Source organism: Lissotriton vulgaris, chromosome 3_1 (genome assembly GCF_964263255.1).
Source record: "Lissotriton vulgaris chromosome 3_1, aLisVul1.2, whole genome shotgun sequence".
Taxonomy (NCBI): domain Eukaryota; kingdom Metazoa; phylum Chordata; class Amphibia; order Caudata; family Salamandridae; genus Lissotriton; species Lissotriton vulgaris.
In genome coordinates, this window is record NC_141689.1 from 532029795 (window position 1) to 532050614 (window position 20820).

Genomic DNA, 20820 nt, shown 5'->3' on the forward strand with positions numbered 1-20820 from the left:
GCAAGAAAATAAATGAAATTACATAATACGTACGCATACAATTGTAAACAAAAAAACTCTAAACTCCGAACATTTCAGATATGACTTTTCACCTTCTATTGGAAAAGTGTCAGCTGATGGAGGGGTTCTGACAACTTGCAATGACTCTTCGGACTGCGACCTAGGCCTGCCAGTATATGAATCTGCATCGGGTTCAGTAGATCTTCTGAAATACACAAAGAATGGCACTACTTCAGGACATCAATGACCATGTTGACAAAACTTTGACAAAGTAGAAAACCTGTCATTTTACATAAAAGACAGGCTTGGTATGAGACTCTAATAACACAGTCAACTGTTAATTTCCACACTCAAACTTTCTGTGGACAAAATTCCCTTTCTTCGTGCTAATCCCCTGGTTTGCATTTTTAATAAATTGACATTTTCTTTAAAAAAAAAAAACTTTGGCTTCATAACACTGAACAAAAATAAGAAATACACTATGAAAAGAAATACCTTATGCAGTTACCTTGCACGTTAAAACAGAAAACTTAAGGACAACATGGTGTGTATCTTGGGCAATAGAATTCGTTTTACTGATCACATAAAATATACTCTCCTTTAAAAAGCCAAATGCATATGTGAAGAAAATAACAATGGGGTGATTTAGAATATGGGGAGCTGCGCACCAGCCCATGTATTCACAGAAGACCTCATGTCTACCCTCACAGCAGAAGAGTACCTACTATCAGTGCTCAATTTGTAAAAAGAATAATTGCCAGGAACCAGGCTTTTGCTCATAAGCCCGTGTCTGGAACTATTAAATGTTGGTGAGCCGATACCCAGGCAGCGTAGTCTTGATTTGACCTCATACCTCTTTAATCCACTACCAGACATTACCTGCTTTTCTGTCTTAGAGGTTCCTAATTTCTTTCTTTCTCATGGTTTTACTTCAATCTCTTCCTCCTTCTTCTCCCCATGTGTGTTTTCCCTCTCTTGTTCTATATCAGTGTCTGATGAGTAACAATAAGCTCTGGTCCCAAATAATGAGTGTTGCGGACCCCTGCAACAATTAGCTCAAATTAAGCACTGTCTGCGAAACGCAGAGTTCCCCACCATGTTGTTTTGTATTGTTTTTACCGTCAGTGACTATCATGTCAGTTTTGCACAGGAACATAAAATCACACCATCTAAACTAAGTAGGGTGGGTCTATCAACACTCTATGTTCAGCATCCCTCTGGTTTATGGTTACTATGAAATGGTTTGCTATGTCGGTGCCAAATGAAGCTTGACCACAAGGAATCCAGCCATTCTCCCGCCACTAAATGAGGGAGGCGAGTCAAGGGTTTGGCGGGCTGGAGAATTGTAGATTTACAGTAGGTATCTCATCCTGTTATGATCCCTACTAAAGCCAAGGGTCAAACCATTAATGGAAAAAAAAACATAGATGGCTTTTCATATCAGTTATAAAATATATTTATGGCCAAAGTGGTTGTATTTCAGAGTACATAAGCTTCCATAATGTGTTTTGGTTTAATTATGCCATCCGAGGGATAAATCATTGGTTAGCTACTAAGCAGCCACTGATACCCATATATGTCTTTTTTTATTCTATACAATGCTTCCCTTTGGCTAAGCATCATTAAAGACAGAGTGTGATAGGCCTACATTAATGCTTGAGATGCCAAACAATATCCTCAAAGATTGTCAAAGATGCACCAAGTGCCAGTATAGATTTCTGAAAATGTGACATAAAATGAAATCCTTTGAGGGGAAACTCTAGAGAGCATGCCAGACCATAAACTTATTTTTACAAGACTAAAGGAAGGTAGAATGCTCTAAGCAATGACATCTACTCCTATTTGTAAATGCCATTTTGTTTCCAGGTATTAACTTTAGCAAAACGGTAATGTTTGTGCAAGACAATGACATTATGGGTATGAATAACCTTTGTAACACTGCCTTTGATAACTCAGCTTATTTTTCAGAAATGTCTTTAATAATGCTCTTAAAGTCCGGATCCTCCAAGGCCACAAAAGTGTGTGAATGCCACGTGTTACATTCTGAGGCAAGATTCCATGCTTCGCCTTGCAGCAGCCTCACTCAATCATTTGAAATTGCTATCCCACAGATATGTGGTATAGAGTGGGATTTAGGAATTCATGCTCATTACCATCTCTTTTGAAATTAAAGTAATAATGGGGTCAATAAGCTTGTACCTTGTCAGGGAATCCATTAAAGTTCCATTAGTTAGGTTAGTCCGAATCCGTGTCGGAAGAACAATAGTTACTTACCTGTAAACAGGTGGTTCTCCAGTATTGGTGTCTTTCATAGATTCACATGCCTGAATCATTCCCCGTCGTCGGAGTAGGAGTCTCACGGTATATAAAAAAGCAATAAAATGCCATAAAATATATAGCATATTACAGAAATACCAAACCAGGAAGTAAGTAGCCCCAGCTACAGTAGAAAAAACTTCCACCTTCGTGACTATCTAGGTCATTATGTGTTAGTCCAACTCTCAGCCAATCAGGCGACAGCACCCACCAGAATGTTCTCCCCAGAGGCTCAGGCTCTCAGATTTTCCCGCACAGGAGTGAAGTCCCATGCTATCCGAGAGAGTCTCTGGGGGAAGGCGGGCGGGTTGCATGTGAATCTATGAAAGACACCAATACTGGAGAACCACCTGTTTACAGGTAAGTAACTATTGTTCTTCTCCAGTATTAGGGGTGTCTTTCATAGATTCACATGCCTGAATCAGAATAGTAAGCAGTACTCACATTATAACGCTCGTAGACGTCAGAATATCATGTATGCATATAAGTAAATATACCTATGTATACAGTAAAGGAGACATGCACAACAGTAATCACATGTTCTGAGCAAACGTCTAAGAGCAGAAATGAGGAGGTGGAAACAGAGGCTCACCTTATTTGAAAAGATTGCGAAGCACTGCTCTCCCCACCGAAGCATCTGCATCATCTGCCGAGTCCAGACAGTAGTGTCTAGTAAAGGTGTGCCTGCTAGACCACGTGGCAGCTCTGCAGATCTGTCGAAGCGGCACACCAGCAAAAAGGGCAGTGGAAGAGCTAACTGCCCTGGTTGAATGTGCTCTTGGCAAGGCTTGTAAGGGCCTACCAGCCTGTTGGTGACAAAGTCCAATCGTACAGGAAACCCATCTAGCAATGGTCTGTTTTGAAACAGCACAACCCCGGCGCTGCTGGCCGTAGGCCACGAACAGTTGGTCTGTCTTGCGGGTGACCGCAGTTCTGGAGAGATAAAATCGAAGGCATCTTCTAATGTCTAAAGAATGCAGTGCTTTCTCAGCCGTAGACTGTGGGTTAGGAAAGAATGTTTTAAGGACAACGGGCTCATTAAGGTGAAAGTCCAGTGGTACCTTAGGCATGTATGTGGGATTAGTGCGCAATACCACTGAGTCCGTGGTGAATTGAAGAAAAGGTGCCTTAGATGTAAATGCCTGAATATCGCTGACCCTCCTAGCAGATGTCAAAGCCAGGAGCAACGATACTTTCCATGTCAGAAATTTCAGGTCCACCTTATGAATCGGCTCAAAGGGGTGTCGCATGAGCTGGGAAAGGACGATGTTCAGATGCCATGCCGGAGGAGGTTTTCGGATTGGCGGAAACATGCGAAATAAGCCTTTGAAAAATTGTTGGATGATCCGTACAGAGAACAGAGAGTTTGATCCATCTTGGCGAAACCTAGAGATGGCTGCTAGGAAGACCTTAAGAGTAGAGTGCGCCAAACCCAGTCTGGCTAGATGCAGAAAGAAAGGAAGGATTTGCTCAGGTGTTGCTTGAATGGGATGTAAGTCATTAGCTTGGCACCATGTACAAAACCTTTTCCACTTAAGTTTGTATGTCTTGATCGTGGATGGAGCCCTGGCTTTTGCAAGCACCTCCTGACAATCTTTAGGAATATCTAGGTGTGCAAATTCCATGTGTTGAGGAGCCAAGCTGACAATTTCAGCGAGTTCGGGTCCGGATGGTATACCCTGCCTTGCTGGGTGGAAAGAAGCTGCGGAATGCGTGGTAGTGGAACAGGGTTGCATTCCGAGAGAAGGAGTAGGTCGGGGAACCAGTATTGTCTGGGCCATCGAGGAGCAATTAGGATCAACCGGCATGGCTGTTTCTTCATTTTCCTGATAACTTTCGGGATCAGAGGTATCGGTGGGAAGGCGTACGCGAAGATTTGATTCCAGTTCAGCGAAAGGGCATCCCCGCACGAGTCCTTGTGGGGAACCCAGCTTGCAAAGAATGGGCATTTCCGGTTCTGGAAGGTTGCAAACAAGTCCAAGTCCGGATGCCCCCACATCTGAAAGATGCGACGCAGAGATGGGAGATGGAGTTCCCACTCGTGAGTGCAGCCCCCGGACCTGCTGAGAGAGTCCGCCAATACATTTGCGATCCCCGGGACGTGGATCGCTGACAGATGAATATCGTGAGTCAAGGCCCAACTCCATATTTCTTGTGCTTGTTGAGATAGTCGGACTGATCTGGTCCCGCCCTGTTTGTTTAGATAATACATGCAGGTGGTGTTGTCTGTCCGTATCAAGACTGTGGCACCTTGCAGAGTCGCTTGAAAGGACTTTAGGGCTAAAAATATGGCGTGTAACTCTAACCGGTTGATGTGCCATTTCATTTGGACCTGGTTCCACTTCCCGCTGACCGTCATGCCTTGGAGGTGTGCACCCCAGCCTGTCATGGATGCATCGGTCGTCACTATGAACCTGGGAACTTCCGTTAGCATGGAGCATCCCACTTGTAGGTTGGATCGGTGGGTCCACCATGCGATTGCTTGTCGCATGCGAGGTGTAATGTGGAGGATATCTTCGAAAGATCCTGTGGCTTGGATCCATTGGCGGCTGAGTTCCTCCTGTAAGGGTCTCATCCGAAGACGGCAGTTGGGAGTGAGCAGAATGCAGGAAGAAAGCATTCCGAGGAATGACTTGAATATGCGTACTGAAACGCACTTTCTTAGTGACAATGTCATCGCGAATCTTTGAATTTTGACTTGTCTCTCTTCTGAAATGAATACTAGGGCAAGATTGGTGTCCAGTGTCGCTCCTAAGAAGTCCTTTCTCGTTGTAGGTGTGAGGCGAGACTTCTCGAAGTTGATTGAGAAACCTAGGTTCTGCATTACCGACAAAGTTTTTTGGACGTGATCTTGAGCCGTGTCGAAAGAACTGGCCTTGATAAGGCAGTCGTCCAGGTATGGATAAATTTGGATCGATTGCAACCGAAGATGGGCCGCCACTGGGGCCAGCATCTTCGTAAACACTCTGGGGGCTGAACGTAGGCCAAATGGGAGGACCTTGAACTGGAAGTCCCTGCCAGCCACTCTGAACCTGAGATACTTCCGATGCCGTGGGAAAATCGGTACGTGGAAGTATGCATCTTGAAGGTCGAGTGTTGCCAAAAACTCTCCCGTCGAAAGAAATTGGAGGATCTCCTGAAGTGTTAGCATCCTGAATGTGAGTTTCTTCAGAAACTTGTTTAATGCTCGCAAGTCGAGGATGGGGCGCCAATCTCCTGACTTCTTGCGAACAAGGAAAAATCTTGAGTAAAAGCCTCGTCCCCTCTGATGATGAGGCACTCTTTCGATTGCCCCTTTCTGGATCATGGTGTTGATCTGGACGAATAGTTCCTTGAGGTGCGCTGGATCGGGTCCTTTTGGGGGGCAATTTGGGGGGATTTTTACGAATTCTAAAATGTGTCCTCTGGCTACTATATCCAGAACCCATTTGTCTGTAGTAATTTCGGACCAATTTAAGTAATGCTGGGATATTTGACCTCCAATTTGGTTCGGGTTGGCACAGAGTGACGGCAGGATGCGTTCCTCATTTTTTGTTGTCTCTTCCTCGATAATTAGATTTTCCTCGAGGTTGAGAGTAATTTCCTCTCTTCTGTCCATAGGATTGTTGCCGGTAAGGCTGAAATCTTTGGTTTCCCTGGGTGGAGGGATAAGAGCGTTGTTGGGCGTATCCTCCTCTATTATTGAAATTGCCCCTTCCTCTTGTGCCACGAAAGGAAGATTTCCGGTACTGAAGGGTACCCAGTGAACGCGCTGTTTCCGTGTCTTTCTTTATTGCCTCCAGGGCCTCATCAACATGCTTGCCAAATAGTGACTCTCCATCAAAAGGCATGTCAATGATTCTGTTTTGAACCTCCTGCCTAAAGGAGGTTGCTCGTAACCATCCTTGCCGTCTTAAAACAGTTGCACCCGCAAGCTGTCGAAAGGCAGTGGCAGCAACGTCCACAGCAGCGTCAATCATCTCCGAGGAGACACACTCTCCTTCCTGAAGGATCTTCTTGGCCTCAGTGCGATCAGGCTCGGGAAGCTTGTCTACGTACGGTGAGATGTCTGACCACATCTGTCTATCATATCTCCCTAAAATGGCGAGGGAGTTTGCGGCTCTGATGGTTGTGGCTGCAATGGTAGAAACCTTCTTGCCAATGGAATCAAGGCGTCTCCCATCCTTGTCTGGAGGGACAGAGACCTGAGACGTAGGGTTGGAAGATCTCTTCTGCGCTGCCTGTGCCACCACAGAATCGGCTTTAGCTTGCCCGACAAGGCATGCTGGAGAAGTAGCAGGCGCCCTATACTTCTTATCTACTCGAGGAAGCACTGCTGGTAAGGAATTCGGCTTGGCCATGATCTTAAGGCCCTCCTTCCAGATGAAATCTATTATTGGAATGGTCCAACTCTGCTTATGAGGGGTAGATTTAAAATCATACAAAAAGCAGTCTTCTTGTTTAGCTTCCATGGTTATTAGAAACCTCCTAGTCGCTCTTTCCATGATCCTGTGAAATGAGGCAATGTCCACGGGTGGTGACTCAGAGGCAGTAGGCTCCGCCGGAGAGGGTGTGTTTGCGTTGTAATCCTCATACTCCGACGATTCAGAGGCTTCATTCAGCTCTCCTTCTTCCTGATCATCCTGTTCCGAAAGCTCCTCTTCTCGTGGCTGAGGAGATGAAATCGGTGACGTATGCAACGTTGAGCGACTGTCTTCCAACGCATTAGCAACCCTTGGTCTAGTACGCGGAGAGAGGGAAGGCCTTCCCTGTGGCAAAGGTGTAGACATCACTGAGTCACCAGACTCAGAAGGCGGGAAACGTCTATAATAGTCACTGAGCATGTACTGTAAGTTGCGGAATAGCTCCTCAGGCAGTTGCCTATCAGTGTCAGGTCTTTCAGCACGTGGAGCAGGCTGAACGTCCTCCGTGTCATCCTCAACATCCTCTTGAACTTTAATATGGAGTTCGGATGGACTTCTAGCTGGCCCAAAGTTTTCGTCCTCATAGTATTCTTCTTCATCGGAATCCAAGAGCTTGTCAGGCACCACGATGGTAGTAGAAATAGAGTCCACAGCAGCTCTCTTTTTTAATAAAGTAGCCGTGGTCGCAGGAGATGGCAATGGAATCCCTGCTGTTTGTGCGGACCAAACCTGCAAAGTAGTGCAGCTCGAAAGAGGCGGCGTGAACGGGACGCCTGTATGCTGCTGACAGTGCTGTCCCGCCGACGGAATCATCGTCGACGGGGTCGTCGACGGGGTCGTAGACAGTAGCTTTGTCGACGAGTGCCTTGCCGTCGACGATGATTTTTTCGTCGACGAGGCCGTCGACGGTGGTGTCGTCGTCGAGGCCGTCGACGGTAGTGTCGTCGTCGAGGCCGTCGACGGTAGTGTCATCGTCGAGGCCATCGACGGTAGCTTCGTCGTCGAGGCCGTCGACGGTAGCTTCGTCGTCGAGGCCGTCGACGGTAGCTTCGTCGTCGAGGCCGTCGACGGTATCTTCGTCGTCGAGGCCGTCGACGGTGGTTTCGTCGACGGTAGTGACGTCGTCGAAGGTGGCTTTGCTGTCGACGATGATCTTTTCGTCGACGAGGTCGTCGACGGTGGTGTCGTCGTCGAGGCCGTCGACTGGAGTGTCGTCGCCGAGGCCGTCGACGGTGGTTTTGTTTTCGTCGACGATGGCAATTTCTTAGATGAAGAGGACATAATCGCCGGCGGCACCTTGGCCATCGTCGTCGGGGCAACTGTCGACGACGAGATAGGCCTAATCTGGACATGAACCAGTGTGGGCGACGAAGCTGAAGACATGACAAGTGTAGGCTTCGGTGAGGAGAAAGTCATAGTGCAAGTGGTAGAAGTGGCCACATGAGAAGAAACACAGTCCTTCCTTGACGTTGAAATTGTCAATAATGGCAACTGAGGAGGCACAGATTTAGAAGATTGCGTAGGCACTGCCTTAGTACCAGACTTCTTAGAGGGCGTAGAATCCCCTTTGGAAAGTGGGATAACTTTGCTTGAAGAACTAGGCCCAGGAGCATCCAGGGAAGATTTAGACTTCTTAACCCTCTTCGCCCTCAGAGATGAAACATCAGTTTCAGCCATCCTCTTAGTTGATAGAAATGAAGAGCCGGAACCCAAACTTCCTACCTCAGAGATAGGGTCATCCTTGTTCCTTAGTCTATTGAGCCACAATAGAAGGCGCCCTTCTCTGTCCTTGATGGTCTTGGGGGGGAAAGTCCGGCAGATCCTGCACTCCTTCACCACATGATCCGGATAAAGACAATACAAACACTTCTTGTGGGGGTCCTCCTTGAAAAGTCTTGGCTTCCCACAAGAGTCACAGGCTCTAAACAGGGATTTAGATGAAGACATCTGGGAAAGTTGAAGAATTAGAGATATAGAAGAAAAAACTGAGCAGAGCTCAGGGAGACTCCCTTCACACAACGTGCGGTAGAAAATCTGAGAGCCTGAGCCTCTGGGGAGAACATTCTGGTGGGTGCTGTCGCCTGATTGGCTGAGAGTTGGACTAACACATAATGACCTAGATAGTCACGAAGGTGGAAGTTTTTTCTACTGTAGCTGGGGCTACTTACTTCCTGGTTTGGTATTTCTGTAATATGCTATATATTTTATGGCATTTTATTGCTTTTTTATATACCGTGAGACTCCTACTCCGACGACGGGGAATGATTCAGGCATGTGAATCTATGAAAGACACCCCTAATACTGGAGAACCCCTGTTTCCGACCGACTCAGTAACATTTCCGACCAACAGATTATGATACAAGGTAGTGGGTCAGTCACTCTGAATCGGTTCTGACCAGCATTCGGAGAGTCTGAGTCAGTTAAAGCTAAATCATAAAGCTCTACCGGACGTGTTTCCGACCAACCGATTATGATGTCAGATTCCGACAGCCTTTCTGACTCAGTCTGTCCGACATGAAAATGCTGCAGGAGACTGACTTTGGGAGCCTGTGGAGGGCCCCCCTTCACCTGGAGGCCTCCGAATGGACCCTGTGGGGGTACCCATTGGACCCCTATCTACAGCCATGCACAGTTTGGCACAGTTTGGCAAGCACCATGGTGTGCCCGCCACAGGTTGCAAGGTTTTCCGGGACAACCCCTTTTTTCAATGGGAGCCTATGTTGTCGGTTGGAACACAGTCTCCCATTGAAGTGAATAGGAGCCCGACCGAACGGGTTCAGAAAAATTGTAATCGGTGGGCTGGGCTCCCCAAACTCGAGTTGGTCAGATAGCATTCCTAAATCAAGTGGGTCGGAATGCTTTCTGAACAGCATCGTAATCAGCCCTTTAATTCAGGACTTGCCACCTGACAGGTTGAAAATGTTTTACATAATATTTCTAGAATTTAGAACACACTTTGGTGGCAATATCATGAATGGTCTGGCAGTGCTTTCGCTCTCTACTAATTTTGTGACCATTCTTAGCCTCTACATGGAAGGCCTGATGAATGATGAACTTTTGTGAGGACCTCACAATTGCTATCCTGGAAATGTTTATAGTATGTGCTAATTGAAATCCTTTACATGATCAGTGAACCCTGTCTACATCCTACAAATGACCTACCATGCTCTGCCTTGTATGTTCTAACATGATCATACGGGATGTACCCCTTCCCCGCCATGGTAGCGCGACCATGCAGTCATCCCATTTCAATAAACGAGTTGAATCATTCCCCATAAACATGTATCTCATTTTAATTGTGACTACCAGACAAGTGTTTATAATTTGTAGACAGTAGAAATACGGTTGTTGATGTAAATTATTCCCAGTCTGTAATCCATGGTGGTGCAATGGATTTCTAAAACAATTAAAGTACTGCACTTCATACATTTCTATGACTTAACAACATAACATAAAGTTGCAAAATGTGGGTGGCACTTTGGATGATGGATAATCTTAATTGGTAAACTTCAGAACTTCTTTTGTGCTCTCTGTTAACATCTTCATGCAAGGATTTCCAATGTGAATTTTCACATGCAATCAATGCCGGAGCCAGATTTCTAATATCTGTAAGCAAAATGTTTTGCCATAATTTACATCCGTTTATAGACAATGTTCACAGTGAATAAAGTAATGTGCTTTTCATTGGTTTTTGATGGAGAGCTCTTCAAACAACCACATATCACAAGTGATTTATTTGTCTTCTACCTTTCAAAGATCGCAATAGGGACACTGTTTGATACAGGTAGAGATGTCTCTTGCCGCGCGCCTGACAAGCTGATAGGCAATGAAGCAGAGGACCGCATTGACAAGGAAGACATTAGCTGTGTATTCTCTGCAAACGATGGACCTATAACAGGTAAACACAATTGAGATATTTTTCAGATGTATAAACATGTATTTAAAATATAGTCTAACAAGTAAAAATAATTCATTTATGATCATCATTAGAAGTATATTTTAGACATACTTTCAAACTTATAGTGAAATACTACATTATGGATTTTTTAAACAACATATGGCATACCAAAGTCCTGATTCACAAAGCTTTTTATATGAGTAGTTACTTCTGAATTTGGTGTGACTGACTCCTGAAGTTTTAGAAGTAAGGAACATTTTCTCACAGAAAAAACTATAAAGGCTTAATTTACAATCAGATATTGATTATCTACCTATTGGGTATTTGACACATAAATATTTAACCCTCAATAATTTAATGGGCAAACTAATTTGAAATGTGGTTATGCCAAGCCAAGGTGATCCCTTGAACACAATTACTAAGTATTTTTTTCAAATGGTGAACTTATTTGATAACACCCTGAAGTGGTATAGTAATCCACAATTTCATTAAACAGATGATTTAAGTCCAATTTACACTTTGTTTATTTGTACATGATAACATTTTTCTGGGAATCCATTTGTGGAACAACAAACGTAATAACTTTCATTACCCATCGTTTACTTATTCATTAAGACTGCTTCACATGTCAGTGATAAAAATGTCATCATCTACTTAATTAGACAGTTACACAGACTCTATTGATCTGACTTTGATTGTTAGGACAGCAAAGAAAGTGCCTTTGGTGCATATTTATATATGTGAGGGCTTCGGGCTTCAACAACTGATGCCTCAAATTTGTTGGGAGGCGTCAGGTGCAATGAGAGCCTTTCAAATGTTGTTTATGCCAGTGTATATTTTAATACGTAGATAAATAGTTAGAATGCAAAACAATCCTGATTAAAGTTATAAAAGTACCTATATTATTCTAAGACGCAATACTTTTATTTTAAAATTGTTTTGTTTGCACTTCATTACAGGTAAGTCCAATCAGACTGTACATATTCTGTATTGAATAGGAAAGATACACCCTGAAAAAACTAAAAAGGGCTTGAAAAACAGTAAAATAATCGAAATAGTGCAGAAGCAAACCCGCCTACCTTAAATCACTTTTTTAATGGTACATAGTCCAACATAATCAATAGTACAGCAAATGTCACATAACCAGGAAAAACATTGGAATAATTCAACAAATATCACAGAGCCAACAAAAACATAGCTTGTCTTACGAATGTAATTAATTACCAGAACAGTTTTTATAAACATTTGTTATACTTTTGAGCAATTTTCCGTTGTTTATGTGTAATACATTTCATATATTACTAACCCAGCATGAAAGGACAATCAATCATACCACTTTCAACCTCAAGCAAACAAACGTCCCCTAAAAATTACTCAAGACCACATGGTGTCTGAACGGCAAGGTATACTTATCAGTCTTGCCACACTGTGCCTATATATGTTATCTTTTTCTTCTTACATCAAAAGTTTGCTTTAATTATTGTATGGTTGCTTCTTGTATTTGCCAACGCGTGTTTCAGTAAAAAACGGTCACCAAACTGTTCGCCTTCATCAGATCACCCAAATGTAAAACAAAGTAATATCCTCCATTCTCTTTAAGCTGGTTTCAGAGCTGGAAATAGCAATGAATTAGTGGTACTCTCTGTTTTGGATAATCTACCACTTTCTGCCTGCTTGCCAACGTCTTGTGTTTAATGATAGCCCGTAGTGAGATGTGTTATCTTATATTTTCATTTATCAGTGCACATTCACTGGAGTTTATTGGCGCTATTAAAGAAACAAACAACTGTTAAACACTAAAAAGTGAGAGGAGGTTATCTCAGGTTAACAATACACGTCTTGAGTATTCTTTTCTCCGGCATAAGGGGTGAGAATAGAAGATCAACAGGAGTAAGGGAAGATTGTTCCACATTCCATAACTTATAGATCTTGTTCTTGGAATAAGGAGCAGAAATTTCAGAAAAATTGCCATAGCTTTCATAGTAATTCTTGTGCTGGAGATCCAGTGACAAGTAATGGGGTAAAATGTTGGGTCGCTTCAGACTTGTAATGAGTCTAGAAGCTGCATTCTAGACATATTTGATACACGGAAATAGCTTTTTTTATTCAGTTAAAATACATTTTCATAGTCCAGTTGGGTTTGGGTGGTGACTAGTACAATTTCAGTGTGATGCTCTGGTTTAATATAGTGAAGAATTTGTGAACAATGCTGGGTCTGGTGACTAATACTAATGCATCCACTGTAGGGGCCTGTGTTCGACCTCATGGTCACAGGTTCAAATTCCGGTGAGTCCAGTCAGCCTTGCATCCTTCTGAGGTCGATAAAATGAGTACCACTGAGTTGGGTAACAATAAACATCTGTTATTCAGCACCAAGGTACCCTGGGATGAACATGCGCTTTACAAATACACATGTTTTGTTAATTTGCCTAAGACAGTTCACATGGAAGTTGCTACTTTTGAGGTTTTATTCATAGGTGACAGTTGAACATCCATACAGATGCCTCGGTTTTGCACAGCTTATGCTGTGGTATGAGGAGAACCCATGGAAACTGGCTATTGACAGGGAAACCAAGAACTCTCTGGGGTTAGTGGCTACCAAAAGTTCAGTTTTGCTGGGATTTAGGGCGTTATTACAATGTCGGGAGGACTGACCCCAAAAGGCCGTCGGTGGCTATGGGTCCCACTGCCGCATTACAATGCAGTCAGTTGAACCAGAGGTCGGGGGAAAGACCACTGTCTCCGACAGGATCTAGGATCCTGTTGGGACGCCGCTCATCATCATATCCTTTGTAAGGACATGGTGCCTGCGCAGGCACCGCCATAGGGATTACGATGTCCCTTTCCGACAACATTTTCATGGTGGTCTGCCCGCCATGAGAAGACTGTCAGAAATGGACCTTGGTGGCCCCAAGCAGGGCCCCCATCCCCTGGGGGTCACTGTAAAGAGGCCCTGAGGGCACAAGTATGCCCCTATGCACATTTATGGCAGTCACCATATGTGCCCAAAGTGCTTTTATACACTGCGGCTTGTGCTGCAGCCCTTTTCCTTGGCCACAGCACAAGCCACAATGTACAAGAGCAAATTTACGACTACCAGTCCTATCGAAATTGTGCGGTCGGACTGCAAACCTGCTTGTCGGGTGGTCTCCTGACTGCCGCAATAGCGGTCGGTGGTCCAAAAACCCAACATCGTAATAAGGCTCTTAGTTTTCTAAAATTATAGGCATTCCATTTTCGAATAGATATCAAAAAAGAGGGAAAAAAATCATTAGGCTTGGAGCAGGCCATGACCTTCTTAGGCTCCACCATTTTGATGGTCAATTGTGTGTCACCAGCATTACTAATGGAGTCAAGGGGTATGGTCTAGCAGTAATAAGTACCATGTCCTGAGTGAAACCATATTTGACTGAATATAAAAAAGTTTATCCATTTCAGAGCTAGATTGTCCTAGCCAATTTCTTAGAGTTTTATGAGGAAGCGTGCATGGTCAATGATGTTTAAAAGAGTGGGTAGACCTAGGAGGATGAGTGCTCTGATGCCGCTGCCATCAACAGGTAGTATCACTAATTCAATGTTATTTACATCTCTGAAAACAGCTTGAAGAGAATCGAGAATTTTACTTAATTCTAAAAAAGTTGGATGAAAACTATTTTCTCCAGACTCTTCCCAAGATAGAATCTAGTGGTAACAGAATTATTTAGGCGTGGTTGTACAGCTGTGCACTCATCCAGTACATGGTCTCACTTTAAGGAAAGAATGAACAAAAAGGCAAGGCTGTCAGACATAGTGATTAGCTGTTTCATGATTTTGGCAGAGAAGATGTCACTTGGGGACCCAGAGGGTCTTGAGGAAATTAAGTGGTTGATTAATTCGGTATGGGTATCTCACTGTCAGATATGTAATAAGGAATGTCTCTGTTCTGGTTTAATCTTGTTCAATATTGGAGTACATTTGGTGTCTCATTTTGTCAATAGTAATAGAGAAGAATTTAGAAATGTTAGTGAAATAATTCCTGTGTCAAATTCATATTTTTGAGATTGGGGGCCATTAAATATCCTGATTTATATCAAACAGTTCTCTCGTCTTATTGGAGGCATGTCATATACACTGCATAAAGTAATTGTGTTTTGCCCATTGTATCTGAAGTTTATAGTTGGTGAAGGAGTTTGAGGATATCTTTTTCTTTTCTGAGCAGTATTTGAGCCTCAACTGTCTTTCGACTCTGTGGGTTTCAAATTTGAAAATGGCTAGTTCTGGTTTACTTCCGGCGGAAGGAGATCAGGTTTCTTGACAGGAATGCACCTTGACAAAGGTTTGACTACAGGGGTTCCTGAGCCATTCCTCTATGGGGCCCGGGGCCAGGATGACAGATAGTGGGGTACTTATGGGCCTGATACATGAAAGGTTGATAAAGGTCACCCTTTCAGTTAGTAGTGGCATAATTAGTGTATATTTGCCATACCTGCGCTTGAGTCCTGAAGAATTCCACAGACTCACATGAGCTATAAGGAGGAAACATGTTGATGGTACAGTGCTGATGGGAGTAATACTTTTCTCCACATTTTGGTTTTAAAACCAAGTGTCATTTCTAGTAAATATAATGGTCTGTTTAGGATGTCATATTGGTTTTTAATCTGTTCAGGCCCATTCTTAGGTAGAAGTGCCTCCCTGACTCCAGGTGAAGACCAACTCTCCATAAAAACAGGTTTTTGGAGAGAGTGGGTTGTCCTAAGAAGAAGCAAGCCACTTGGTGGTGTCTGAGGACATCCTGTCACATCTTTTGTATGCCCAGTAATGGGAGCTGTCTTGAGTAGAAACATGAGGGATATATAATCAAAAAATAAAATATTTAGTAGCTTTTTTGTGTTAAAAATAGTTCTGTTGTAAACCAAAGGTTGTTTATAGGATAGTGTTTATCAACATATTTTATGGTCTTGGGCAGACCAATTCTATCCAGTAGATTAGTCATGTTCTTGTTGAATCTTACTATGAAGATGTTGATGTATAATGGCATTTGACTATCTAGTGTGTAATGAGGGTGGAGGGACGGTTGGGCTCTTTGAATAATGTCTGAGAGTGATTTCAAGTGTTGTGTTTATAATGGAATTTTGCATCAATTTGAATTTCTGTGTTGTAGATAACTTTACGCTAAAATGAATGGCTAGGCGGTGAGTTCATGCCAGGAAAATTGGGTGGTTTATGGTATTAGTTACAGCTTGAATAGACGACCTGATTGGTGGGTTGGAAACTCATTTGTCAGAAAGAGGCTGAAGATTTCAAGGTCTTTGTGGAAACTGGAGGAGAATGTTCCCTTTGTTTCAAACCTTATGTTAAAGCCTCCAAGAAAGATGGTGTACTAATTTTCAATAATGAAGTCGCTAATAGTTCAACTATTATGGTGGGATTGTGGACAGTGGTTGTTGGTGGTTTATAGATAATAAGATTTATTGCAAACTGCCCCATTGTGGTAATATAATTGACTTGACATGTATTGAGGGCACTGTGTTGGGTATACGCTGTAAGCAGGCATCTGGAGTTGGTTGTTCCACTGAACTGACCTCAGTGGTTAGGTCTCTGTCTGGTGGACTCATTAATGTGCGGCACCTCCCTAAATACTCCCAAGAAGTGAATGAACGGGTAACTGATTATTATTTGGACTTTTTGTTTATTACTGAGTCATGGCTTAAGCCCTGGTCTAACCCAAATATCTCTATTGCATTACCTCCAGGCAATGCTTTCCTCAGATGTGATAGGTCTGGGGGGCGTGCCGGAGCTCTGATGTCATAGTCCTAGAAACCTTTCAATTTAATTAATGTAAGGTGGGCAATTTAAAAGGGGCTGAGAGCTGGTTTTGTTTCCAAATCAGTCATTCATACTCTTTTGTTGTAAGTTTAATATATTACCCACCTGGACCATGCTCCAGTTTTTTGGGCACTTTAGCAAACGACCTTGAACTATTATTACTTCAATATGCCGATTCCACCTTATTAGGTGATTTTAATTGTTATTTTGATTAGTATGGGCGAATTTTGCGGATCTGAGGTCCGCGAATTCGCACGAAATCGCAAAAACATCCACGAGTTCGCAGATTTTTAGAAATATATTACTGGAGTACTTTCTACTGGCTAATCAGTAAGTGCTACCTCGTTGGTTAAATGTATAGTGCTTTTCCTACACTACAGCTGCGTAAAGTGCCAGAAGAGTTGTCTCCAGTGAACATGTGTGTGTTACTATGCCATCGCGCCGAAGGGCGCAGGGGTTCCTTGAGTGAGCTGTCCATCATAGTGGGTAAATGGCGGGATGACGGTGCACACCGCTAGTGTGTGGGCGGGGCCAAACGGGCGGGCCTTCTATGCGAGTTCACATGCCTCTTGTGTGTATAAAAGGTCAGAGACCGATCAGAGCAGCAGATGAGGAGAAAGAAGCTCCTGGTTACAGGAACTGCACGGGGGTGCACTTGTGAAGGTCAAGGATGCAAAGGCCTCTATCCAGCATCACATCTAATTTTCGATGGTAAATATGGGGAGAAAGCACAACTGCCCAGCCTCGACAAAGCTCACAATTGTTTTTGGGCTCATGAATGCGTTACTGAATTTGAGCTTCAACTCGGGCACCTGCTTTATTTATATTTGTATGTGCTTCCTGTTGAGGTTTAATTTTTGTGACAGGAGCATCGTGCCAGAATGAACCCTGCCCTTCTTATTTATCCAAGAAGACGCCACCGTTTTGTGCGATACCTCTACTCAACTGGCTGGAGTACTTTCTACTGGCTAATCAGTAAGTGCTATCTCGTTGGGTAAATGTATATACAGATGAAGAGAAAGAAGCTCCTGGTCACAGGAACTGCACAGGGATTGCGCTTGTGAAATTGAAGGATGCAAAGGTCTCTATCCAGCATCACAGCTTTCGACAGTAGATATGGGGAGAAAGCTCACGATTGTTTTTGGGCTGATGAATGCGTTACTGAATTTGAGGTTCAACTCGGGCATGACTTACTTGTAACTATTTTCTGACCCTGCCTCAGGCACCCGGCTATTTAGGTTCGGGACAGGGTCAGAGAATAGTTGCAAGTAAGCAACTTCAACTCTGGCAGCTTGCCGGCGCCATTTGTAACTATTCTTTGACCCTGCCTCGGGCACCGGGCTCTTTAGGGTCAGGACAGGGTCAAAGAATAGTTGCAACAAGTAAGGAACCTTCAACTCTGGCAGCTTGCCGGCGCCATTACCTGCCTTAACTCTGTAAGTGCTTCCTGTGGAGGTTTAATTTTGGTGACAGGAGCATCCTCCCAGAATGTAAATCTGTGCGCAAGCAGATTTGCGGATTTTTCCGTAATTTCGCAAGATTCGCGGATCGCAAAATTGCCGAATATCTGCATATTCCACGAGCCGAACGGATTTTGCACCCACACTTAATTTTGATAACTTGGAGAATCCTAATAATATGAGTCTCTGAGGGATTTTACCACTATTAGGTCTCTTTCAATAATTTGTGGGATGATCTGCATAATTTTCCCCCCTTCTTGTCCCAGGGGAATCTGATGTCCAGGCGTGGCCTGATCATCAGTTGTTCCCTTTCAAGTTAACAGTGGATGCTACTTTCCCCCTATCCCCAATCACAGCTGAAAAATCTCTGTTTTCATAAATGGGGGGAAATTACAATCTCCAACCTGAAAACTCAGTAGGCTACATCCTCTCTTCACTTATGGGAAGGTTCGCTAACGATCTAGAGTTGTTTACTCACTGGATTCTGGATGCTGTAAATAAACTAGCACCTCTAGTTCGTCCTGTCAGAAGTCGTTCTACCCCATCTGCACCCTGGTACATGCCAAAGAAAAGCTTTGCTGTAAGCAACTTGAGCACATAGGTGTTTGTCCTATAGATCTGAAGACTTGAAAAGTTTTAGGCTGGCCCAGAAGTCTTACTAAAATTCGATTAGGGATGTCAAAAAACATACTTTACCACCCAAGTGGAACAGGCTAATTTTGACCCATTTTTTTCAAATGTCCAAGTTTGTTTTGCAACCTAAAGCTTTATCAAGGTATATTCTCCCTATACAGTCCTTGTGTGACAAGATGTCTACCTTTTTCGAAAAAAATATTTTAACAATTCAACATGGCTTAGTCCCACTTGTCCCAAACTAAGCAAGTCACATGGAGAGGCATTGAATGCCCTGCAACCTCAATTTACCATATCTACTTACCAGTCGATTCCACAAAAACGACAAGCTATCCTCTCATGTAAATATAGTTAAATGCAAGTAGCCTCTGACACCATGGATCACACAAGTTGTTTTCTATTCACGTCCTATTTATTGACAGTGAATGCTCTTATTTTTTAGCACATTATTTAAAGGTTCGAGTAAGTACACATTGGGTGAGAACAGCTCAATTTTGATTATCTCCTTACATCAGAAAATACATTCGATAATGACAAAGAATAGCTTACTTGCTATTAAAATTGATCAGTGTGAGACAAACACGATAACAAAAATAAAAATAAGTGGAAACACTTAATAAATTCAAATGAAAACAATCCACACAAAAAGTGAAAAAGTGCATTCATATATCAGCAGTATCTTATTTACAATTGATATGTTTAGGTCCTACTATGAATCTCAAGGAGATTGTGTTACTGTCCCGGGGGATATTGTTGGTTTGTCCCTCAAACGGGAAAGTTAATTGTCCTGTGGTATGCCAGGGAAAGTCGAATGTTCAAAGGGTTCTTTAATGCCTAGTGGTGAGATGCGTCTCTCACTCTATGTCCCAATAGTTTAGTTGGATCATATGGCATATATTCCTCCTGGCACCAAAGCTGAGCCTACGCGTTTCGACCTTATAGAAAATCTTGACAGGAAGGGAACTTTGTGAAGGTCTTCATCAGGGCTCTTAGTAGGTGATGAGGAGCATCATGTTGCACCTACAGAAAAAGTTATGGGAGCATGTTTTAGTTGTGGGGTGTAGGGTATCTAGGACCATATACAGTGCTTATAAAAGAGTTTACAAATAAAAGTTAGCTCAATTTTTACATGAATCACGTACCCAAGGGTGAAAAAAGTCAGTACTGCATTCACTGGATACAGTTAGTTTGCAGAAGGCGAGAAGTTGGTTCTTCACACATCGGTGTGGTAAAGCTGATTGCAGTCTCTTATTTGTTTGGTGCTGTGGAGAGAAGCAGGGAGAGAGGGTTCAAGTCTCCGTGTTGGTGCACCGGGTTTGTTTAACTACTCATGAAGGTGAGTGTGGCGCCTAAGTGGCGCTGCATGCGGACAAGCAATGTCTTTTGGACAATTAGCGTGAGCCTTGTGCGCTCGTTAGTGATGTTACAATGTTGCCTCGCTTAATTAATAGTGACCTGCGGCGTCTCGTACCTGCAGGGGTCTGAAGGTTTCTTCTTCAGCGTCACCGCGTCTTCGTGGCGGGAAACGTTCTCCGCAGTCTGGAGGTGCAGGGGTTCATGGCATTACCAGCGCTGGCTTCCTCGGACGCGTTGCTTCATTCTCTGCTTTCACTCGAAAGGATTTACACGGTGTTCGGCAGGCGTGTGTTTTCACGTCTTGGTTATGAATGAAAGCGGGACTACCATTGGTTCCTTCATCGGCAGTGTAGTCTCAAGGCTCCTGATAGGGCTAGGTTATCGCTTCGATGGGAACGTGGTCCTGTTGCTAGGAGATCGGGACGCTTAGTGATCATGACGCTTAAGGCTGCAATTGAGGCACTCGGTCTGCGCGCTGTGGTTGTGTATTGAGTTTAACACAGAGAACTAGAAATTTCTGCTAATTCGTTGAGTCCATGATTAACTGTGTCCAAGTACATAATAGTCTTGGCTTCCTGTTTGGACAGGTTACTGGCTACATTTTGACCTTTTATTTGTTTAACCACAGTCCATTTCAGGTCATCTGGTCCATGGTGTTTTTCAATGAAGTGGGAGACCATGGGTGCATTTTCCTTTTGGCACCTAATTCTGGAGCGATGCTGAGATATCCTTGTTTTGATTGGTTGACTTGTTTTTCCAACATATGCAAGTCTGCAGGGGCAAATGGCACAGTAGATCACGTTACTGGTATTACAGTTGGTAAATGTTTCATGTTTGATTTGTTTTTGCCCATAATAAAAAATAGTTCCTTCAATGGTACTGTTGCATGAAATGCAGTTGCCGCATTTGCGATGTCCTTTGACAGGCGGAAGGTTCAGGAGTGACTGGA

The 20820-nt window shown here is 43.4% G+C and overlaps 1 protein-coding gene across 6 annotated transcripts in view; it reads right to left on the minus strand.

Moving 5' to 3' along the window:
• Positions 1-20820, minus strand: part of ARHGEF28 (Rho guanine nucleotide exchange factor 28) — a 954264-nt gene that overhangs the window by 173475 nt on the left and 759969 nt on the right. For all 6 annotated transcript variants that reach the window (XM_086960785.1, XM_086960787.1, XM_086960786.1 and 3 more), the window contains 2 exons: positions 10467-10608; positions 93-205 (listed from right to left, as the gene is read on the minus strand). In XM_086960785.1, the coding sequence (XP_086816911.1) occupies positions 93-205; positions 10467-10608 (255 nt within the window). The remainder of the gene's footprint in view (positions 1-92; positions 206-10466; positions 10609-20820) is intronic.